Source organism: Ambystoma mexicanum, chromosome 8 (genome assembly GCF_040938575.1).
Source record: "Ambystoma mexicanum isolate Mex_15411 chromosome 8, UKY_AmexF1_1, whole genome shotgun sequence".
NCBI lineage: Eukaryota > Metazoa > Chordata > Amphibia > Caudata > Ambystomatidae > Ambystoma > Ambystoma mexicanum.
This window is the reverse complement of record NC_090929.1, coordinates 640,928,420-640,953,591: the sequence shown is the minus strand read 5'-3', so window position 1 is coordinate 640,953,591 and position 25,172 is coordinate 640,928,420. Positions and strand designations below refer to the sequence as shown.

At 45.9% G+C, this 25,172-nt stretch overlaps 1 protein-coding gene across 1 annotated transcript in view; it reads right to left on the bottom strand.

The window, feature by feature from the left end:
• VWA5B1 (von Willebrand factor A domain containing 5B1) overlaps nt 1-25,172 on the bottom strand; it is a 1,692,038-nt gene that overhangs the window by 972,789 nt on the left and 694,077 nt on the right. The window contains exons 6-7 of the mRNA XM_069610372.1: nt 2,101-2,232; nt 982-1,106 (exon numbers count right to left, since the gene is read on the bottom strand). Of these exons, the coding sequence (XP_069466473.1) occupies nt 982-1,106; nt 2,101-2,232 (257 nt within the window). The remainder of the gene's footprint in view (nt 1-981; nt 1,107-2,100; nt 2,233-25,172) is intronic.

Genomic DNA, 25,172 nt, shown 5'->3' with positions numbered 1-25,172 from the left:
ATAATATTAATGGCCCTCCATCGAAAGCCATAAAAACACTGATTGCTCATCAATTGCCTGGCCTTTACTCTTCATTTATTTCCAAGAGATCTGTGCCATGGACAATTAGACCTTTTGCCATAAAAGTTACCAGCCAGCTCACATACTCTCTAAGCATGCTCCGACACATATAGACATTTAGCACCAAACCACCTGTTGAAATATTCCTTCATGAGTATAAGGTTACATGTATGCCTCTGGTGTCTAGTGTAATGAGCTTCAGTCCTCCCTCTATCCCCCGCTAAGGCCAGAGGTTTCTTCGACCATCGCATTGACAGGTCCCCATCACTAGAGATCAGGGCGCTCTCCATGCTCTCCAGGATCTTTCCCTGGGGTATCATTGTCCGGTCATGAAGAGCTGTGATGTCAACTATCACCTGTCAGAACAGCATAGCCTTTGTCTTTCCAATCAGTGACTCCCTACCGTGGGGCCTCCACCACTATACCAACCGCACAGACCGAATGAAGCTCATGTAATAGGAGACACATGTCCACAAACCTCCCTTGACCATTAGGATGTAGACAGATGACCTAATATTTTATCAGGATTCCAAAGACCTTCACATGGAGGACTTGTGAAACAGTGTAGTTTTAAAGACAACAAGGAGTAATCTTCCAAGCATGAAGTGCAAGGGAAATACCATGACGCAGTGTGGTGCCAAATGTTATGCCAACTCTTTCCCCACCAGAAGTAAGCAGCTGTTCCAGGGCTGGGGACATGACACAGAATGGCGGATATTCAGTAGTAACAGAGATGGGTCCTCTGCTAAGATGCGCAAACCTTCTCAGAGCCTCCGGGTGATGGTTGGTTGATTCATGGCCAACTTCCCAGACCGAGTCATGTGATGCTCAAGCTTTTCAATTCACAAAAGCACCAAACAAAAAACATGAGCTAGGACACAGATTTCCTAATAGGCGCACCTGGCCTTGAATGGTCCTCACCTTTTTCTCAGCTCTGGGATCCTTCTTCGTCCCTTTGATGAAATCGCTCTTCCCTTTCAGATGCAGCTCATACTCCGCGGGAGTCATGTCCCCCTCCTCCAAGAGGATATGCGGCTGGTGGGGTTCTGTGAGGAAGGGGAAGAAAGACCACAGACATGAAGGGCAACGCTTGTTGGGAAGCCTTTCTTAATTTTGGAATCGGGAGTAGCTGATTGCTTAGGTCTAGGGTTTGGGTGGAGATGGTTTCCTGATTCCCCATTCACTTGCTTTTCAATAATGGTCGCACTTCCACTTCTCCATTCATATACAGGTGGAAAAGGATAAGAGGAACCGGTTTATATGCCCAGTGCTCATTAGACAATCTAGGACACTAGTTCCTGAGTGTAAGGTTCTCCATTTATCGCCAAAACTGGAACAATATGCCCCATAGCAGAACACATGCAGCCAATCGTCTGTAATCAGTCTCTAAAGAGACCTCTTATGGAAGATGCTTGTAAAAGGAGAGGAAATTCAGCCAATGGCATCTTAAGAAGACTAACACCAATTCCTGCAGTCAATGGTATTTGTATAAGAGGTCTTCCTTGAAATGGACACACAAGCAGAGCTGAGTGGAGACAGTCAACTCATTCACACAGGCCATGAAACACCCTGAAATAAATAGTAATGCTTTTTAGCCTCCTGTCACCTGACCTGGGAGTGAACCCTCAACTTAGAGGTTGATGACTGCGAACACGGCATCAAGGTGCTGAGCAAATAGTCCTTGTATAGGCTACTGCATCAGAAGACAAAAACCAGACCACAGACTGCCAATCAATCAAGTAATTGATTCAACATTTAACCACCATTCCAGGGAGCCAACCACTGAATCGACTAAGAACCAACCAACCTCTGAAGTCCACATCCCAATGCATACGTCCACTCTTGATAAAAACGTCCCAGCATAGGAAGTGTCTATGTATCACACCATTGCATTTCCACTTTCTACCACTCCTCTTTCCAAAGGCTCCAAGACACAACTCTTCTCCAACCACAATCTGGAGCACACATATCTCCAGTCTCTCACTCTAGCGGTGGTGGTGCTAAGCGATGGGCTTTGGGGCATGTCAGGGATAGATATACCGCTTGGATGGATCACAATCTCCACAGGTCGGTCGTAAGTGTGCTTGTTAGCCAGAGTGATGGTAATGCTTTTCGCAGAGTGTGCTGAGGGGTCGGCATCTGCTCGGATCTCATGGGTTGGACTCTCAACGCCTGCAAAGAAGAGGAGATCATCATCCAGCTGAAGCATGCAGAACCTGAACACTACCACAGACATGCACAATCACAGCATTTATCAGAAACCTCGCGGCAAGCAGGAAGGAGACTTGGCATTAATCGAATCTTATCTTTAGGCCGAAATAGACATTGGAAAATGGAAGCTGTTGATCACTGCAATAGTAATAGCACATTTGTTTGTGGTGCTTCATGGCGGAGTTACTCCGCCAATAATCACTGTAATAATTATGGTACTCAATGTTTTCACCTCAGAATGATGAAAGGATGAGTCGTCCCTGCTGGGACTCAAACTTGTGACTGCAGGTTCCACATAGATCTCGGGAGATTACTGAGCTCTATTATTGGCAATGGGAACAGAACTGTGCAATTATGTGTGAATTCAGACGGGTATCTGGAAAGGAAGAGATTTAATGCACCAAGGGGCTCTGAGTGACATCTGACAGACAATGTGACTTGTCTGTCATGCGACTTGTAAGCAGAGGTTACTTTGCAACTGTTGTTGTTAGGTGCCTATGTACATTTCTTTTTGACATCTGTTCATTTGGATTAAGGAGACCTAGATAATGAACTCTCCACATGTACAAAACATCAAGTTTTCAAGAAGCTAATACAAACAATAGGAGTCAGCTTTTGTACCATGTGTTGGGTGGTTGCTGAAGGTCCCAATGGGAAAGAGGAGTTTGCGTTGCGCCTGCCATATTCAGTGAATGGAGTTATGGGGATGTTGGTGCGATGTTGCGATTTAGCATGTATCTAGTGTATTTAATGAGAATGGGTTAAGTGTTACTAATATGGTTACTTTGTGTTTAGTTGATACATTTTAGATTTGCACATGCGTAGCAACACAATGTCAAATCTGCTGATGCAATAGGGAAATAATGCAGTCGAGTGATGTGCTATGTGATAAACCAAAGGGTGTCGCATCAACCAGTCCTTTGGGATCTGTCATCAAGGTGGCTGGGGCACGGCCATCGCTATTGGATCCAGACCCCGGAGGTGGACCAGTGCGGGAGGATCAACTGGATGAGGGGTTCTTGGGGAGTGGGAGTGGGGCACTCAGAGGACAGACGCAGTATCTCTGTTCCCATTTTCCTGTAGAACACCCTCATTCCATTATCTATCTAGGAACTGTTAGGCAGAATCCTATGCAGTTCCCTTAGGGAGCACTACAGAAGATTAGGACTACAGGCATATGCAATAAATCCCCTTTGGTATCAGTCTGTTCCACACAGATTTAGTCGGTAGCTGTGGCTGAGCAGTCAGACTTATCTCAAGAGGGAGATGAGCAGTATTCAGGGTTTACACAATAGGGCTACAATACTATGGAACAAGGCACCACTGACCAAAGCTTTCTATCAAAAAGAATATATATTTATTTTACACACTCTTAATTCCACACACACATCACTATCATTAAAACAAGTTAAAACAGTCAAGAAAAGTATACACAACTCCCTAATTAAATTGTAGACAGGTTTGAGCAAGAGTGAAAACTGAGCAAAATGGCACAGTGTAAAACCAAGCAGAAATGGCACTCTAACAATTTCTTCAGAGGGTGGGAAAGGTCAATTTGTACAGGGTTATACTCCTAAACACACCAGCAATACTTCCCAATTGGATTGTGAACAAGTTAGGCAAGGCAGTACTTTAACATAAGCAATACTTAGGTGAAAACTGAGCAAAATGGCACTTCACAATATTAGAAAGGGGGGAGGAAAAGGTGGTTATAAGAGTTTAGGTGCACCAACACATTTCTTGATGAAAAGCATTCTAGAGAAGGCAGTTGTAACAGATTTAGCCAGAGTCAATAGGCCTGTGCCAGAGTCAGTGGTACAAGGCAAAGTGCCCAGGATCAAACTGTTCTAGTAGCTGCAGTCATGTCTTTGTTTAACATTTGAAAAGGCGGTTGCACAAGGTAAAAGACAATGTTAGACAACATGGGCGGCCAGCCCAGGAGGTAAGTAAAGGATACGAAATGGGAGGCCTGGCGGAACAATGTACCTTAAAAAGTGGATTAGGCTCCTGCGGTGCCGGTAGTTCCTGGCAGTTCCTGCAGTTCGGGAGATACAGCAGGGAAGAGAGGCTCTCGGTGTGGTGGAAGGTTCGAGTCACTGCACTGCCCAGGGATGAAGCCACCCGCGGTGATGCCAAAATGGGATAAAAGGTACACTCCTTTAAATCGCGGTCGTGGTGGCCGGGTGCCTGGCTACCTCCTAGTGGTTAGCACTGGCGATTCGACCAAGGCAGGTCATGGAAGGCGATTGGTGAACTGGTTGGCCACACCAGTTCAAGGGAAGAAGACTCTTGCAGGTGAAGATCTTCTCGGGTCGTTGGAGAAAAGTGGTGAGGATCGTTGCAGATGTCTTCGGCTTCTCTCCTCTTCGTATTTCTTAAGTCCAGTGGTGACGTCTTGTCCTCCAGTCCTCGGAGCCCTGCTTTTATGCAGAAAAAAACCCATTCATACAGCCTGGCTGTCACTCACACAGCAGGGTGGTTATCCTGGCGGGACAACCCCCCAGCCTATCAGGGCAGAGTACGACTTGGGTTGCCTAAGTGACCCTGTCCAGGGTGCCTATTCCCCCTCCCACATATCCTGTCTACCCCAGGCTCAGTGGCGCCGAAAGGAGGGCTTCTGTGCAGAAGCCCGCTAAAAGGACGAACAAAGGATCCCCGACCTGGGTTAGGATTTCAGAGAAAGACACGAGACAGAAATATTATAAAAGATCTGGCAATAAAACCCTATCAGAATAAAGTTAATAATGAAATAAACCGGCGGTTTGTTAGAGGCTGTCAGTAACAGTTGTAGCCTCGAACAATGGGAAAATCCCATTGCAAAATATTTGCAGTCGATTATTTATGATAGTAACCACTGCCACCAGCCAGAAACTTTGGAGAGAGGAACTGGACGGTACCCTTTCGAAAATGAACACCAGAGAAAAACCATTAACCCTTCCCAGTACTTCCATAGTAAGATGGGTTGTACTGGTTTGTTCATAACTATTGACTAGTAAAATCAATGGGGACTTTACCTACCCTGGGAGACAGTAGTCAGTCCCGGGGTATGGAGTCTATGTTTGGGGGCCACTATGACACACCTGTGTTACTGCACTGAGGGTGCTGTATAACACACATATAAAAAAGATGATACCTATGAGGGTGAGAAAAACCCCATAGACCATAAGCACAAGAATAGCCTAAAACACACATCAGCCATCTGTCTAAGAGTAGGAAAAAGAATCTCACTCTTAGCAGGAGAAAAAAATAAACCCTTTGAATCCAGCAAAGCTGCTGGGGGACTCTACAGGTAAGGGAAAATATCCTTTTTAAGAGAATTCTCCCTAACAGGAACTTTACCCCCCCTTTCCTACACACACTCTGCTGCATGGACAAAGACGGACTCACACACAGCCAATCCATTTGTCATGTCCCAACTTCGGGGTCAGGCAGAGTCAGGCACTTGATCCTAACAACTCACACTTGAAACCTGTTACCTTTCGCTACTGTGATCAAAGGTGGAGCATGGGAGCACTTGGAGAGCAAGGCAAGAAGGACAATTGAAGCGAGCAATAGCAGCAGGACAGAAGGGCAAGAAATCCCTGGAAGTCGGTGCCACCTGGAAGCAGAACAGATGGGACCAATAGGCGAATTAAAGGCCATGGTCCTACCAGCTTCGGGGTGAAAGCTGCTGCAGAATCACAAAGGGGCAACTCCCTGCTACTGCACAGCAGTACCTCCTTCATGTGCGGTATGAGGACTTGAAAGGAGGTGAGCCGTGATGGGGCCAAAAGCCCTGACTAGACGGAAGGTCTTGATAAACTGTATCATCCGCTGCCATTGAGTGAAATGGGAGATCGGCTTGTATTGATAAATGAAAAGGACAATAACATTTGAAGTGCTCTTTTGGTTGTCAGAAAAAGACGAGAGAAAGCATATTGTAGCAAGAATGAAGAATGCTGTGATTGTGTGTGTGAGAGAGCCACCAAAGAAATCTGAAGCACTTGAGAGTGTAACCGAGAAAGGAGGCAAATAGTCAAAGTGGTCATACAAGGGGAAAGTCAAGGGTACAAGCCCCCCCTCGTACAGTCGAAAGTCTTTGACAAAAGGTGAAACGAAGTATAAAGCTAACCTAAGGAATTATTAGCCCTGTGATGCTAACTAAGATACCAAAAGGCGTCGGGAGAGGAGGCCGGGATAAACCTTTGAACTGTATCCAGTATTGTGGGCAGCGCATAGGACGGCAGCCGTGAGAAAGAGAAGCCTGATTGTTGAAAGTAAACGCACTTGCTACAATATAGCAGAGTGACCCAGTAAGATGGGATCGCCTATCGGAAGTCCCTGTATTAAACTGACAAGTACTTTGAAGTGAAGATATGTGAAAGAATGCAAAGTAGCAAGTGTGATGCTAGCAGTTTGAAGGCTCGCGCCCGATCGAGGGAAGCCAGAGCTGCCTACAGAGAAAGGTCTGAGCCCGGAGGAGGTGAACCGGAGTGAATCGGTGAAAGTGAACCAAATATTTGTTTTAAAAGACATTAAGAGCTCCTGAGTGTTTTAAGCTAGTAGAACTGGTAAAGTTAAGTGAACTGTGATTTGAAGGCTAGAGTGAGTCTGACGAAGGAATGCCAAGTGAAAGCAAGGGAAAGGGACTCCTGCTTTTTGATAAAGTGACTGAACAGTGGTGTAAAGACTAAGGTGAACCCAATGAAGGGATACCACAAGAAAGCCGGGGAAGAGGAGAATCCTGCATGGTGAGAGCTTGAGAAAAGGCTTGCGATGCCAAACAAAAGACATTGATTCGAGGGATCCTGCTTTTCTGAAGAAACTGCTTCTTGATGATTATAGACTCAAGGGGTTCTCACAGTCAAGCCAATGCTCCGCCTTGACCAGTGATGTAATGTGCGGGAAGGGAGTGCACTATTTCAGAAGTCCTGAACTACTGAAACCCTTTTGGACATTTCAGTTTCCACTACACTCTTTTGTTATACATATCATTGTCCCACACCCTTTTGTTATATAGAGTAAGGATTTGCGAATAGATTTATTAGTATAGGACATTTTGTTTTGACACAACACCACTAGGACAGCGTTTTCTTTACTTTGATGGTCGTAGCTTGCTCCCAGGTTTAGATTAGGCATTTTACTCACCCATATACTGTTCAATAAACACCCTTAGATTGTACTATTTGTGTCTGTCATACTTCTGATAACCATGCCTCCCTTACAGCTATGTAGCACCTAAAGGTGGGAAGCGAGGAGCTCCATATTCGCACACAAAAATGAATATATGATGATGGAGAAACCACTGTGAGGAGATGTTGTGGTCTTGACCATAGATGCACAGACATACATATGCAAGGGTCTTTAGGGACATGTGTATGGGACAGTTGGGCAACACAGGGTACATGGCAAATGCACAAATCTGTATGCCACAAGTTCCCTCAGAGCTAGGGATTGTGAAGGCCCAGACATCTGGGGTGGTGAGAAACTTTGTATGACTGGAAAAGCTGGTTAGGCGAGGTTGCAGACTGAGGGAAGGCAGTGAGCAGCTCCGATAATATCAAATGGCTAGCTATGGGCAGGCTTGGGTTTTTATAACTTGTTTCTATTGTGGACAGGAGACGTAATCTTTTTAAGTACATGGGAGCCTGTTATTCATTGTCCAGATAAGACCAGCAACCTGGTAAGGTTAGTTTGGGGCCGGTTAATAAACCAAGTGTAAAGGGATGCTTAAAGGAAGAAAGAACATATGGTTTATGGGTTCCAATCAGATTCTCAGGAATTTCCAGGATGTGGCTACAGGCCATGTGTGCTGAATTGGTAGTCGTTTAGATTCATGTGAAAACAGGACATCAGCAAGTCTGGGCAGATAAGATCCTTATTGACAGTTCAGATGGTACTTGTTGTTTCTCTCCCTCCTCGTATTGTTGAAGTGTCCTTGAAAAGACCATGTGCATCACAATTGGGGTTAGAGGTCCTTGACCAGATAGAATCAGTGATGAATTATGTTTTTTGTACAAATGGGTAGCCATGTACCAACATCATGCCCTACTACGGAAAGACCCAGAGAAGGGGCGTGCTGTAAACATGAGATGATGCAAATGTATGTTGAAAGGAGATAGTTAAATAAAAGGATCCAATGAGAGCATTTGAACTAAATTAGATTGAATTTCTTTGTATAGGTTGTACCAATCATGTATGGGGGGTTGATTGGTAATAAAATATGTGGGAGTGTTTTAACTGTTGCAAAATGTATATAATGTGATATGTTTGTGTGTTTCGAGAAGACTCGGGTTAGTTTGACTCCACGTCGTCATCTAGCTCCTCCCAGCCTTATGCAGCTAATCTAAGTACTAACAGAGCTTCAGGTAGAGACCCCCACCTGTCACCTTTTTTCATGCAGGAAAGAATTTAATTTCAATAGGATTCAATATTTGGGCCTCCCCACCATATGTGTCCCATGGGGTCCAAGCAACACACCCTCATCAACATTATCAAGGGATCATCAGAGATATACACTGCCGCCTTTGGGGTAAGATGTCACGTATAACAAAGTGTATAAGTCTTATCCTTAAATTGAACACAACTGGACAAAGTGGACGTCTTCTCTCACCTCTCTTCCCACAGTGGTTCCCATGATATACACTTTCACAAATACCTTTGCCGAGCGCCCATGTATGCAAATGCTTCCTGTGTGTTTTCCACATCCATAGCTTTATATGTAAGCAACACTGAGTGACTAGTCGGACGATCTGGTACCAATCTTTCAAAATAATTGTGTTTCCTATGTCCAGCTTCCACTTTCGCATGATCCGAGATTCTATGAAGCAATTTACTGAATCTAAAATGTTTAGTAGTGTCCAACACAAATTTTCTTTTTCATTCATGAAATGTTAAAGGTTATGAACCCTGAAATTCTTGGCCCACGCTAACAAAGTAATCAGTTTCCCAGGTTCTGGATAGTGAATCTGTCAATCCCAGAATAAATTCAGGGTTGTCACAGTCATGGGTGAAGTTACTCTTTCTAGGAGAGATATAGAATTAACCAAGTGCCCATTGCAAATACCATAGTATTCCATTTACTAAAGAAAGGTAGCAGTTGGTGGGGAATTTAAGCTCCAAGGGTACCCACGTTAATTTTAATAGGTAGCCCTCTTTAGAAACGTGCGTTAGTCTAACCCATTCCCGTCTGTGTGTAGACACACACAATTCCAGGGCCTCCCTCAGTTGTGAAGCTGGTAAACCTTTTTGCAAGTCCAGTATCACCAAGCCTCATTTCACCCTGATCTAAGAAATACCCTCTTGAGAGCTGGCAAGTGTTTATCAGCCCACATACAATTTGAACCAATGCACCTTGCTCCTGCAGTATTTTAATTGGTGAACCATGGGATACATAGAGCGTATGGGAAAGTGTGCATTTTTCAGAGATGTCACCCTGGCCCTCCATGGCAGCTCCAATGTAGGTACTTATTTCAATCTTGGAACAGTTCACGAACAAGCCATGTAATATTGTGCCTAGATAAGTAGTGTGCATCATTGGCAATATTGACGCATAGGTGTTTATTATAGCAGCCCCCCTTTTCAATGAGAATCTATGTAGAGCTTATGTAATATTCCTAACTTGCTCAGATACATTTAACCCAATAGATCATTGATAACTGATTTAAACTCCTGAGCTTTTCTTAATCAGAATGAGTTCCTTCATGACTATTAGTTAATTACTTCATCTTTGATTACATGCTTAACACCAGACGTCAGTCTCTAAGTGCAGGACCAGGTTCAAACCGGAGTGGCTTTGCATTGTCTTGCTTCCAGGACATTTGCGTTGCCCCTGAACTATCCTCACAGCCCAGATATGTGGGAGGTTTGAAATGTCACTCCCAAAAAGATAACGTCATCTGTAAATAACAGTGTTTTATGCTCTAGATCCATGTTACAATACTCCTTGAATTGAGTTTCCGCCCTTCATCATACCTTTTTCTTAAATGTAAGAGGATGCATTGTCTGACATGGGGGTATTCGTGTGTGTTGCATGCAAGTTGATCTTTGATGTTGAAGCTGCTTCTAGTATTTTACTTGTATTCTTATATTTTAATAGTTTGCCTATTTTTCAGCATGTTTTACATTGATTGTTTATTTATTTTTTTTGAAATGCTTGTATGGCTTTTAGCCGAAATAAATATTATAAAGATGCTGATGATGTTCAACCCTTATTTCTTACTAAATAAATAATTAATTTATGAGCCAACAGTTCTATAGCCAGTATAGTATAAAAATGAGCAAGGAGAGTGGTATGGCATACAAGCCACCTGTGACAACTGGGTTTTGGGTAGAATGTCAAGGTAATGCTCTGGACCGCATTAGGGTCCCAAAGTGTCATTTGGAGGAATGTTAACTGAGAGCACCCGGCAAAGGCAAGTAATGCACATGCAACTAGTACTGGGGAGAGTGTTGCTGGGCCACTCACCTCACCACTGACCTGCGTTCCACAGGCAAGGGAGACCGCCACAAGAGATGATGATACGAAATGCTCCTGGTGGCTAGTTTATCATCGTGTGGAGCCTGCTGAGACTGAGAATGGAAGAAGGTGGATTAAGTGCTTATGGGATGTGCATGAAGAGGCTGAATAAGCACAATGAGGCCAAAGTCAGCACTGAACTGGAATGTTACCACTTTGTTAGGAATGCACAGAAGCAGTACAAACCAATGGAAATATACATTACAGCATTAAGGCAATTCGTTTTTGAAGTGCACTAGACAAGAGACTAAACAGTTCATGTTATGCTTCTGTTAGGGTTAAGTGAGCGAGGAGCTTTGGCAGAAATGTGACCTCTCCTTGGATGATGTTTTGATACTTGTGAAAACTGTAGAGCATACTATGCAGTGCATAAAGGTGTTAGACATTAAGAAGTAGCCAGTGGGCCAGTTAGCTCTGCTACAGACATATAAACAGTGAACATGTCCTCCAGGGGGTAGAGTGAGACCAAAGGACACAGAAGCACAAGTGCTACAGGTGAGGCAGCAAAGCAGAAAGGTTGCTAGACCAGGCTCTATAGGCAATGCAGGTAGGATGAGAAGTATGGCAAGCTGGATAGTAAAAGTTGTCTTTGCAGTGATAGGCCATTCCGGCTAGCTTTCAGTAAAGAATGTCCAAATCTGCATGTTCCATGCAGGAAATCTGAGTGCAAAGGTCATTAGCAAAGGTGCTGCAGGGCGGGGTAACAAACATGATAGAGAGGATATCACTAGATAAGGAGGAAGTGGAGGTATGGGATGACTATAGTGATGAAGACAAGGAGAGTCTGAAGTCTGACATTGGAATTAATTGATTTTATAATCCCGGGATGTTAAATTCACAGGCAAAATAAACTGTAATTCCATGGAAGATATTTACAGTTAAACTGCAAGTAGTGAAACTGCAACAAGTGGACATTGACCGAGTTGCATATGGGGGTATATGCATTCTGAAAGTGCGACCGGTGGGCCATAATTGAATCCAAGGGCAACACACCCAAAGGAAGGTATATTTATCAGTGAAAGGTTTGACCACATTCCTAAAGTGGTCCCATCAAAACGGTTTGGAGATCAAGTTAAATCCTAATGCACCATATGTAGTCAGGTATGTAAAAAGTAAATCTTGGGTTCAAATTTGATCTTGATGTATGAGATAATCTGATTTTGATGTACGCAGCAAGGTTTCAGTTACAGCATAATGTTACAAAATAATGCCATTCCAGTGGTGCAAATGGTCAGGGAAGTACCACTCACTATGAGACAAGAGGTTAAAGAAGAGCTAAGAAATCTAGAAAGCTAAGGAATTGCCAAAATTATTAGAGCATCAAAGTGTGTATTGCCATTGGTGGCGGTGAGGAAACCAACCAGAAGGATCCGACTGAGTGTGGATCTTAGGGGTCTGAATTAAAACTTGGTCCTGGACTATCAACCTTGTCCAAATAGTGATGGCATTTTGACCATAATGAGCAAAGCAAAATTATTCTTCAAAATAGTTTTAAAATCTGCTTATCACCGGACTCACTTACATCTGGATTCTAAATCTTTATGCTAGAGAGACTCTGCCAGTTTATTTGCAAGCCTTTTGCCTGGTGTCTGCATCGGCTGTACTTCAGCATTTTTTGTACCATCTATTTAATGAAGAGTCAGGTATATTGTTCTTGCAAGATGGTGTACTGGTGTTTGCAGCAACAACAGAGAAACACCATCGCAGGGAGAGAGAACAGGACACAAACCCCACTGTGGGATTGTGGCTTCACCTTGAGCAAGGAGAAGTAACAATTCAGAAGGGATCAGATCAAATATTGAGGAAAAGTGATCTCCTCAAAGGATGTGGAGCTTTTAAAGATTTGGTTGGCAATGTAAGAAGCACTTAAGCGCTGGTGAACAAGGAACAGTTGTGCACTCTTTTTGGCATGGCCGAGGGCTATGGTAAATTCATACAATATTTTGCCAGCAATACTGCCTGCATGAGACATACGCAGCAAAAGGAATGGACGCCTGAAAAGGCACTCTGACCTGGCAAAATCCTTATTAGTAATGAATCCATGAATATAGCCCAAACGGTGAATTTACCTGGTCGCATTTGGCCACATATGTTGTTTGGCAGATTTGTGCCAGACCCGACGTGGACTGAGCTCCTGTTGGAACCATGCAGTGAGGCCGAGCAGCAGAGCGGGTGTCGCGCAGGCGGGCACCCAATCGACGCATTTGCCGGAGTCAACAACTTTCACAAATGAGCCTGCAGCTCTTGGAAGCACAGGGGGAGGGGCACAGCAGGAGGACTTCCCGCACACTCCATTGAACAGCGGCGAGCGCAGCGCTGAAGCCCTGGGCTCCTGCATGGTACAACACCCGTGGGAGTTTTTGAGCCTCTTTCTTGTGTCGACATGGGGAGATGGTGGACTGAAGGTGAGGAGGAGTACGTTAGGGGCTGGTGGGGAGCCCTTAATTTGACAGTGTGACACGCTGTTGTCCATACCACGTGTGTCAGCACTGTGTGCATTTCTTGCTGCTGGATGCAGCAGCTGAGGGCTCAGTGGCAATTCTCCCTGCACAAATAAGTTGAATGTGGATTGATGTGCCCTGGGGTCCATAGTCAATGCCATAAAGACAGTCGGACCGCTGCTCCTGCGGGTTGGAGGGGGGTATTGCAGTGGGAAGACCACCTTACCCTGGGGAAGTGAGGGACTGCTGCCCATACATAGAGTGCTGTGCTTTATATGATCCTTGCTGCTTGGGAGCCGCATAGTGGTGCTTTCAATCTGATTGCTTGAAGGTGACCATAGGAACCTGGGGATCCCCATGCATGGCCACATAGGTCGGTCAGGGGCGCAATAAGTAAGAAGCCGCTGTACTTGCAGGCTGGTGGTGGAGTGCTCTAGAGGACCATTGTGTAAAGTCGAGGAACATTTTTATGGCGTTGACACCCAGCTGGCTGCAGGAATGATGAAGGGCACATGCAAGTGCAACGGACCGATGGATACCTACACCAGCTGTCCGCTGAGGACCCCGAGACCAGCGGCACCAGCGGGCAGTGCTGAAAGGCAACCACCAACAGAATTACCACCTACAAATCCTCTTTTGGCCACTATGCAGTCTGCCTTTGCTGCTGTAAATATGCAGTTAGGTGATATTTCAGCGAATATTATCCTCCCTGCGTTCCAAGTTGGAGAAAGAAAGTGGCCGAATTACAGAGACGGAAGCCAGGATTGGCAGTACGGAGGACAGAGTCGAGCAACAAGGTCAGGATATTGTGTTGATGAAGAAGGACTTGGCGGCTGTCTGAAGCAAGTGTGACAACCTGTAATAATGCTCTCGGCATAGCAATGTCCGCATAGTTGGGGTGCCGGAGGCAGCAGTTAAAGGGGCAATGGAGCCATTTGTTGAAGAACTACTGCAGCAACTGCTGGGTGCACCAAAATTCTCCACACAGTTCTTGGTGGAGTGTGCTCACTGCACGCTTGCGCCGTTCCTTAAATCTGGGGCACCTCCTTGTACAATCATTGCCTAAATGCTAAATTATAGGTATAAAGACCTTATACCCAAGTTGGCCAGAAAGCATGGCACACTCCATTTCGAATCGGCTAAAATTAATATTTACCCTGACATCGCAGCTAATGTCCAGGTGCTACGCAGATCATATGACCCAGTGAAGTGTCTGCTGTGCCTCCAACAGATACCTTATGCCCTCATATTTCCACCAAACTTTGTATACGGCACGGGGGCAGAGCGCACTTTTGTGACAATCCCGCTGATGCCATCACTTATATTGATTTATCAATCCCACCTCCACCATGGAGGTCTCTGACGGATAGCCACCTGGAAGGGGATGAGGGAGGGGGGGGTGGCCCGGCCCTTCAGATGCAGGAGAATGAACATTGGTTTCGCCTGCCTTACAATTTGTTCAGTAAGGTCTGATCCATGAAAAAATGGGCTTTGATATGTGACATGCCGGGACACCTGTAGTTGCAATTCGCGTTGCTTCCCAGAACATCTCAGATGTTGTGGGTATAGGTATACATAATCAAGTTGGGGAATATGATGGGGCGGGTTGAGGGGGAGGTGGGAGGCAGGAAGTGCAGTTGCTCCTGTTGTTGGGTTTGAAGTTATACAAGTTCAGGCAAACAGTAAACAATTTTACATGGTTTTGGTGAGTTGAGCAATCCCTGCAGTGGGGTAGTATTTGGTGATGGCGGAGTTGGATGGTCGGCGGCAGTGACCTTTATTTCCTGGAATGTTCAGGGCATTAATAGCCCATCTAAGGCTAGGCGACTGTTGACATATCTGGAAGGTCATGCCCCTAAAGTTATACTTCTCTAAGAGGCGCATACCTTGAGCCCGGTGCACAAGTTCTTTGCCCCAAGACAAAGATACTCATCCTAATCATCCCAGGCCCAGGGAGTGATAACTTTGATACACCCCTCAGTGTTGTTCAATGTTGACAAAAGCCATGTGGATCCCCAGGGAAGATATGTAGTAGTAAAGGGAAGATTGGATGTAGAATATTTGATCCTGGTTCACTCTTATGGTCCCAATATTGACGACCCTAGTTTTTACTGGTCCCTTACGGATATACACATTGGGTATATTGATGTACCTGTGGTTTGCATGGTGATATGACTTTGATATTGGACCCTATCATGGATCTTTCCATGGTTAACCCCCGCATGTGACCCTGGCGGCACAAGCCCTTGCACAAATTATGTTACAAGTCCACAGTCCACAATTCTATGTCAAGGATCGATTATTGGCTTCTGTCCTCAGATCTGATGGGGAGGCTGTGAGGGTGCTCTATTCTTCCGCACATTTTTTCTGACCATTCTTCCATTGTATTGTCCTTGACCTTTACACACACAGGCAGGCCCTGTCCCTTTTGGCGCATGTCACCTACGTTACTACGGGATCCTACTGTCATAGAAACTCTTTACACCAGAATTGAAGAGTTCTTTATCACAAATGTGGGATCTGTTGTGCTGTACTCCACTGTATCGGAATTGTTTAAGGTGGTTCTGAGTGGGAGCTGCTGTCGCTGACTCCTGGAACACATGGGTCTCTTCAGTGTGAACTGCATGAGCTTGAGTGGCAGAACAGACATCTTGAAATAAATACAGGAGGATGCAGGATAGATCTCTCCTAGGGTTTATTAAGGGCAACCTCATACAATTCTTAGAACTAGCGGACATGGTGCTGCTGTACATTAAACAGGCCAGTTCCTGCTCATCATTATGGCAAAGCGGATAGGCCAGGGCAGGCTTTGGCCAGGGCAGTTGAGATAGACTTCTCCCCTCGTGTCATCACAGGCATTTCCACATCCTCTGGGACCACTGTGACATCAGATTATGACATTAATGCAGACTTCCAGATGTATAATCAATCCCTACACTCCTGTAGGGACACTAGTATGGACAAAGAGTTAACTCAGTACTTGGAGGGCATTGATCTACTGGCACTCCCAGAGGTGGCGCGAAGGTGCTTGACACCCCAATTACTACGCACAAAAAAGATAGTGCCATTACATCTCTGGTGTCCGTTAAGGCTCTGTGTTCAGATGGCCTGGGGGTTGAACTATATAAGGTTTAAGGTGCACTTCTTGCTCCATATCTGGTTTGGATGTGGGTAGAGGCTCTCGGTTCTGGGGTCCTCTGTCAAACTATGCATTAGGCCATAATCACGGTCTTGGTGAAGCCGGGGAAGCCGCCGAATGAGGTCACTTTATATCGCCCACTATCATTACTAAATACAGATGCAAAGATTTTTGCAAAGGTCTTGGTGTCCAGACTCCTCCCCTTCATAGTTCGCTTAGTACAGCCTTACCAGTAGGGATTTAACCCAACCGGATATACAGCAATAAATCTCTGTAGACTTTTTGGTATCATCTCCCAGATAGATCAGCGGGCTAGGGCTTTGGCAACATCTTTAGATTCTGAGAAAGCCTTTGACTCAGTGTCCTGGCGATACCTGTTAAGGGCCCTGCACTGGTTTAAATTTGGGGTAGCTTTCAGGGGCATGTCCAAGATCTTTACTTTCGGCCTATGGCCAGGTTGTGAACCAATTCTATGTCATCCCCCATCATAACCTTGGACAGAGGAATGTGCCAGGGGTGCCCCTTGTCCCCCCTGCTATTCGTGCTGAAAATAGAGCCACTCACTGCGGTCATGAAGGATAGAGACAGGCACAGAGGACTTTTTATGCCGGGATCACCTCAGGTTATATCCATGTATGCAGATGATACTTTGTTTTGTCTTTTTTTATTTTGACATTTATAAAGCACACCGAACCCGCAGGCTACTAGGCCCCAGTTTACATAAATGTGGTTGTTGCAATTTTTACATACATAGGTGGTTTACATAAGAGAAGAGAATGCAGTTGGTTTCAAACATAAATGGTACTATAGTAAGTTGTATACATGAGCATAATGATTAAAATTGGTTTCAAACATAGGTGGTAATTTACAAGGTACATAGTTGAGACAGTTTCCAAGTGCAAATATAATTGTACAATTTCAATTCCTTTGGATTTCTTGGGAGAAGAGCCAGGTTTTGAGGCATTTGCAGAAGGACCAGATGGACAGATCTGATCTTAGCGCTAGGGGCAGGCATTCCATTGTTTGGCCACAATAACAGGGAAACTGCTACCTCTGGCTTTCTTTCACCTGTATCTGCGATGGCGAGAAGGTGCTAGTAGGCCGACCACATGGGACTTGGATATTTATATGGATAGATAAGTCCAGCACTGTTCGATAAGCATTTGTGGGCCAGGGATAGTGTTTTGAACATGATGCGTTCTTGGACCGGAGCCAATGGATATTTTGTGTAGCTGTGGAGATGTGGTCTTTTTTAGGGATGTTAAATACGGCTCTTGCAGCGCTGTTCTGGATGATTTGTAGTTTGTTTATATTGCAGGAATTGGAGCCTGCAAAGAGTGAGTTTCAATAATCAATCCTGGATAGTGTGAGGGCTCTGGCAAGTGTGATGCAGTTGTCAGTGGTCAGGAAGGGCCTGCAGGCATTGATCAGTTTAGCGATGTATGCTGCAGCCTATGACATTGTGTTTACCTGTCTTGTTAGGGAGAGCGTAGAGTCTAGATATACTCCTAGGTTTTTTACCTCTTCATCCACAATGATGATGTGTCATGATCTCTGCTTCCAAAAGGTCAGGACTTACCCAACTCCCTTGGAAGCAGACCCATAACCCAGGTTCCGAGTGCCAACCAGTCCCAATTGGGACCTTTTGGACCCTGTCCTGGCGCCAGTGGCACCAGGTTCATAAATATGCCCAGTCCCAGCGCTGGAAGCGCCGGGCTCATAATGCTTGGGTGGACTTACCTGCAGCAGACCATGCTGCTTACTTACCTGCCAGTTGAGCCTCTAATCCTCTTCTGTTTGGGACTACTTTTCCTGTTGGGTGGGGCAGGAGCCACTCCCTAGGTTCAGAACACTGGAACTCTTCTGGAAAGCAGGAACTCTTTTCTTACCTAGGCGAGGCTGTGGAAGGAGACACCTAAGCACTACAGGAGGCAATTTAAACCACACCCGATGGATGAATCTTGCTTTGCGTTATTCTGCATCCTCTGCAGCAGAACGCTCATCCTGTCTTCTGCATCTGATCCTGGGCCTAAGGCTTACCATCCTGAATCCAGTCTTCAGCAACACCTATAAAGACAAGAAAGAACAGGTTAGCATTACGGTCTTCAGTGACAGTGCTTCTCTTACCTGGTCCATCGGCGGTCACCAACGCCTCGCGCTGCATTCCGGCATCTGAAAGACAAAGGCTTACCTACTCTTCGCGTGTTCCGGAGGTCTTCGCACTGCATTCCGGCATCTGAAAGACAAAAGCTTACCAACTCTTCGCATGCTCCGGAGGCCTTCGGCGCTGCATCCCGCATCTGAAAGACAAAAGAAGGTGCGTTTAAAGACATTGGGTAACTTTATTACTCACGTGCCATTACTCCTTCCCACGCCGAACCCAGTGGGTATCCCGGCACCCTTCAGCAGCTCCGAACTTGTACCTGCAAGATAAAAGGACAGTTAGTGCGCATCGTGAAGCAGGCAACAAGCGCTTACTTACGTGCTTCCAGGCGCTTCTATTCCTCACACGGGTTCCATCCTCAACTCACTTCAGCCCATCATCTGCCATCGCCGGAACCCTGCAAAACAAGAGACATCATTACAAAAGACTTTTAAAGACATTTGAAATACTCGGAACTTACCGTTCGTGCAGTAAACGACGGACAGCAGTCCTCTGAGGTCAAGAGGCCTGCACCCTTATCCAGTGAAGAAACTGGTTACGGCACCCTGCCCCGAGGCAGATGGAGAGCTCGGCGTTCACTTACCTAAGACATCTTACTCTTCGAGTCAGACATACAGTGCACAGAGGTCCAGCCCAAAGAGCCAACCGTGTGTTACACATCACCTTTGAAGATACGGTATTCGCCCAGTCAAGACCGGCGCCTCTGCGGGAATCAGGTGAGCGTTACAGAACGCAAAGCCTACCGCAAAACTCCCGCCCAGGCGCTATGGAAACCTCGGATACCGACCAGCTAGCCCAGTTACTTGGGGAACTAAGAGCAGAAGTGCATGCAGCCCGTCAGGAAACAAACGCTCTAAGAAGGGAACTGATTATTTCCAAGGAGCGAACAGACGATCTCGCTAGACAATTGCTACAGTCACAAGCCGGACAGACCCCACTACCCGCATCAGGGGCAAATCTTCCTTCAACATCCTCTATGAATCCAGTGCAAATCAACCTACCTGGGAATGTACCTCTGGCTCCGCCCGAACGATTTTCTGGTGACCCAAAGAGGTTTGCCGTATTTATTAATCAGTGCCGGTTGCATTTCTTATGCCGGCCAGCAGCCTTTCCAACTGATCAAGCTAAAGTAGCTTTCGTGCTTTCGTACCTTAGTGGCAATGCGGCAGACTGGTCGATCCCTCTAGTTAATCAAGATGATCCGGTTCTCCATGATTTTCAAGCTTTTCAGCTCAGTATGGAAAAACTGTTCGCAAGACATTCACAGGGGCAGGCCTTGGACAATGAGCTTCTTTCGTTGCGACAGGGTAATCAAGACCTTTTGGCTTATATTGCGTCTTTCAACAGACTGATAGTGGAAACTCAATGGCCTGAGGACAAAAGGATTACGCTGTTTTATAGAGGTCTACGTGGAGAGCTCAAAGATGTGTTAGCCCAAGTAGTGAATACCCCGCAAGACTGTTCGGACTATATAGACTTAGTCGTTCAAATAGATCACAGACTGAAGAACAGGAAGGCCGATCGTTCCAAGTTTGATGCTCGAGTATTTTCCAAACCACCAACTCCTTCCAAAGGAGTAGACTCCGAGGAACCCATGCAAATAGGGGGCCTGAAAGGACCACTAACACAAAAGGAGCGGGAAAGGAGAAAACAGTTGCAATTATGCCTATATTGCGGAAACCCAGGGCACTTTCTTCGAGACTGTCCGGTGAAACCAGCCAAGAAGGCAGTAGGAGCTGCAGTTACCAAGGTCACAAACTCTGAGCAGGGAAACGACCTCGCCCGACAAGAATAGAGGTCCTCTTGCCGAGCGTTAAAACCAGTTCTGTGACCTCGCATTTCGTGATACCTATGGTCCTCATTAGCCCTGATCATCCGGATAGATTACATGCGATTGAAGCTTACGTCGACAGCGGTGCCATCGGCAATTATGTGGATCATGAAATGGTTTTGAGGATGAATCTAACTCTTTGTCCCAAGGCTGTAAAGGACGTCATTACTACGCTGGATGGTACGGAGATAGCTTCCAGACCAGTAATGCATACCACTCAAGAAGTGACGCTAGTAAGTCAAGATGGACACCATGAGAAGATCGTGTTCGATGTGATCAAGGCCCCTCAGTTCCAGATTATTCTAGGAATACCTTGGATAGAGAAACACAATCCTCAGATCGATTGGCGAGCAAGAACGGTTCAGTTTCCAGAATGTGTCTCTACTTGTCACCCTCCACCTGGTGTTGCACTGGCAGCAATTTCTTGGGAGACTCCCCAGTTACCTCCTGAATACCTAGAATTCCAAGATGTTTTCCGGAAGGATCAGGCTAACTCTCTACCTCCTCATAGGTCTTATGACTGCCAGATAGACCTGATACCTGGATCTACTCCTCCTTGTAGTAGAATTTATGCCCTCACCGAGCCTGAGAACCTTCACCTCCGACAATACCTGGATCAATACCTAGCGAATGGGTTTATTCGTCCTTCCAAGTCCCCTGCTTCTTCAGCTTTGTTCTTCGTTCCAAAAAAAGAAGGGGACCTTAGAACTTGTATAGATTATCGTGCCCTGAACCAGATCACCGTTAAGAATAGATATCCGTTACCTTTGATCCCTGAACTCCTGGACCAAGTCAGAAAAGCATGCATATATACAAAGCTGGATCTTAGAGGAGCCTACCACTTGGTACGAGTAAAAGAGGGCGATGAATGGAAGACGGCCTTCCGCACCAAGTATGGGCTATTTGAATATCAGTTCATGCCCTTCGGACTTTGCAATGCCCCGGCCGCCTTTCAATATTTTATGAACGATGTCCTCAGAGAGCTCATAGATGTGTGTGTTGTTGTTTACATTGACAACATCCTCGTTTATTCTTCATCGGAATCTGAACATCGGAAACACGTGAAAATGGTCCTCGAGAGATTGCGTCAACACAAACTTTTCGCCAAGTTGGAAAAATGTGTTTTCAACGTGACTGAAGTTGAGTTCTTGGGATTCATATTATCACCTAGCGGAGTGCGTATGGATTCAAAGAAAGTCGATGCAATTCTCAAATGGCCATCACCATCCTCCGTAAAAGGTGTTCAAAGCATGTTAGGCTTCGCTAACTTTTACCGCAGGTTTATCCCCGAATTCTCTCGAATAGTCCAGCCCATCACCGCCTTGTTAAAGAAAAACAAACGTTTTGAATGGTCTACTGAGGCGGAGCAAGCTTTCCAGAATTTGAAGACTAAATTTATCTCTGCACCAATTTTAAAACATCCTCGCCCCGAACTCCCCTACATTGTTGAAACTGATGCTTCGAGCCTTGCCATGGGGGCAGTTCTATCACAAAAGGACCCAGTAACCAATCAGTTGCATCCCGTGGCATTTTGGTCCCGCAAATTCTCGCCTCCTGAAATCAATTACACTATTACTGATAAGGAACTTCTGGCTATCAAGTCTGCCTTTAAGGCTTGGCGGCATTATCTTCTGGGGGCCCGACACACCGTTACTGTGATTACGGATCACTGAAACCTGCAATATTTGAAAACCGCAAAAGCCCAATCCTCTAGACAACTCCGTTGGGCACTATTCTTTGCCGAGTTTGACTTCATAATTACCTATCGACCTGGTACAAAAAACGGTAAAGCTGATGCCCTTTCTCGGATGGGAGTGGAAGAACACTTGATCAACCCTAAACCTGTACCTATCATTCCCGAACAAAGAATTCTGGGTGTAATCGCCACACAATCCATAGAGGAAGTTAAGGATAAAGCCAGGCAACTTGTAACTCCAGCAGACATACAGAATTGGCATCTGCAGGGAAAGGACTTTGCAGTGAAGGACAACTTATTGTATTTCCAAGAACGATTATACCTGCCCAGCACAGATTTACAGAAAAAGGTAATCTCTTGTGATCAGGATTCCTTAATGGAAGGACATCCCGGTATGGCCAAAACCTCAGAAAAGATCAAGCGCTACTTCTGGTGGCCGTCTTGGAAAAAAGATATCAGAGACTTTGTAATGTCCTGTGGAGTATGCGCCCAAAACAAGAGTCAAAAGGAAAAACCAGCCGGCCTCTTACGCCCTATTGACATCCCACCTCGCCCTTGGCATACACTTTCTATGGACTTCATCACCGATCTACCTCCATGCTCCGGATACAATACGATCCTAGTAATCGTGGACTTATTCTCCAAGATGGCGCATTTCATTCCACTCAAAGGCTTGCCAACAGCAACAACTCTGGCCCGAGAATTTCTCGAAAACATCGTCCGACTGCACGGTTTTCCTTCAGTTCTAATTTCGGATCGAGGTAGTCAATTTATTTCTCATTTTTGGCGAAGTTGCTGTCGGTCGGCTCAAATTGATGTGAGACTATCGACCAGTCACCACCCTCAAACCGACGGACAAACCGAGAGGACCAATCAAACTCTGGAACAGTATTTACGCTGCATGCTGCAACAAACTGAAAAAACTTGGAAAGATATCCTTTGGATAGCCGAATATGCCTACAATAACTCTGTCCACTCGGGAACTGGGAAAACCCCGTTTTTTCTTCTATACGGCAGTCACCCTCGAACCTCGGAGTTGGATCCACTCCAAGATCTTGGAACACCAGCAGTAGACTACCTGCATTCTACAATCACCCAAGCCTTTAAGGAAGCCGTTTCTCACCTTCAAAGGGCTAAGGAACAATACAAGAAAGGAGCAGATCAACATCGGAAGGAAGCCCCCCAATATCAAGTAGGAGATCAAGTCTGGTTATCCACCAAATATCTACCTCTAAAAGGACCACGCACATTCAACCCAAGATACCTTGGTCCCTATTCCATCACTACCATAGTAAACCCAGTAGCGGTCAAGTTGGACTTGCCCCCTCACATGAAGATACATCCGGTCTTCCACGTCTCTCTATTAAAACCCGTGCAACCTCAAACCCGACTAACTAGATCTCCAAAACCTATCCTAGTTGATGGAGAACTCGAGTTTGAAGTCAAAAGCATCCTGGACTCCAAGATCTCCAAATCTAAACTATTTTACCTAATTGACTGGAAAGGCTACGGCCCCCAAGAAAGATCCTGGGAACCTGCAGAATATGTTCACGCTCCTCGTCTAATCAAAAGATTCCATCGAACATTTCCTGACAAGCCCAAACCCCCGGAGAAGCCCGGTTTGGGAGGGGCCTTGAGGGGGGGGTGCTGTCATGATCTCTGCTTCCAAAAGGTCAGGACTTACCCAACTCCCTTGGAAGCAGACCCATAACCCAGGTTCCGAGTGCCAACCAGTCCCAATTGGGACCTTTTGGACCCTGTCCTGGCGCCAGTGGCACCAGGCTCATAAATATGCCCAGTCCCAGCGCTGGAAGCGCCGGGCTCATAATGCTTGGCTGGACTTACCTGCAGCAGACCATGCTGCTTACTTACCTGCCAGTTGAGCCTCTAATCCTCTTCTGTTTGGGACTACTTTTCCTGTTGGGTGGGGCAGGAGCCACTCCCTAGGTTCAGAACACTGGAACTCTTCTGGAAAGCAGGAACTCTTTTCTTACCTAGGCGAGGCTGTGGAAGGAGACACCTAAGCACTACAGGAGGCTATTTAAACCACACCCGATGGATTAATCTTGCTTTGCGTTATTCTGCATCCTCTGCAGCAGAACGTTCATCGTGTCTTCTGCATCTGATACTGGGCCTAAGGCTTACCATCCTGAATCCAGTCTTCAGCAACACCTATAAAGACAAGAAAGAACAGGTTAGCATTACGGTCTTCAGTGACAGCGCTTCTCTTACCTGGTCCATCGGCTGTCACCAACGCCTCGCGCTGCATTCCGGCATCTGAAAGACAAAGGCTTACCTACTCTTCGCGTGCTCCGGAGGTCTTCGCACTGCATTCCGGCATCTGAAAGACAAAAGCTTACCAACTCTTCGCACGCTCCGGAGGCCTTCGGCGCTGCATCCCGCATCTTAAAGACAAAAGAAGGTGCGTTTAAAGACATGGGGTAACTTTATTACTCACGTGCCATTACTCCTTCCCACGCCGAACCCAGTGGGTATCCCGGCACCCTTCAGCAGCTCCGAACTTGTACCTGCAAGATAAAAGGACAGTTAGTGCGCATCGTGAAGCAGGCAACAAGCGCTTACTTACGTGCTTCCAGGCGCTTCTATTCCTCACACGGGTTCCATCCTCAACTCACTTCAGCCCGTCATCTGCCATCGCCGGAACCCTGCAAAACAAGAGACATCATTACAAAAGACTTTTAAAGACATTTGAAATACTCAGAACTTACCGTTCGTGCAGTAAACGACGGACAGCAGTCCTCTGAGGTCAAGAGGCCTGCACCCTTATCCAGTGAAGAAACTGGTTACGGCACCTTGCCCCGAGGCAGATGGAGAACTCGGCGTTCACTTACCTAAGACATCTTACTCTTCGAGTCAGACATACAGTGCACAGAGGTCCAGCCCAAAGAGCCAACCGTGTGTTACACATCACCTTTGAAGATACGGTATTCGCCCAGTCAAGACCGGCGCCTCTGCTGGAATCAGGTGAGCGTTACATGATGATTCCGTCGATAAAAAATGATTTGCAGGAGTCAGAGAGTTTGTTTAGCCGAGATTGTGTGCCAATAAGGAGCTTCGCATCATTTAGGCAAAGCTCATGTTGTGCCATCTAGGCCTGAATAGCTTGGTATAT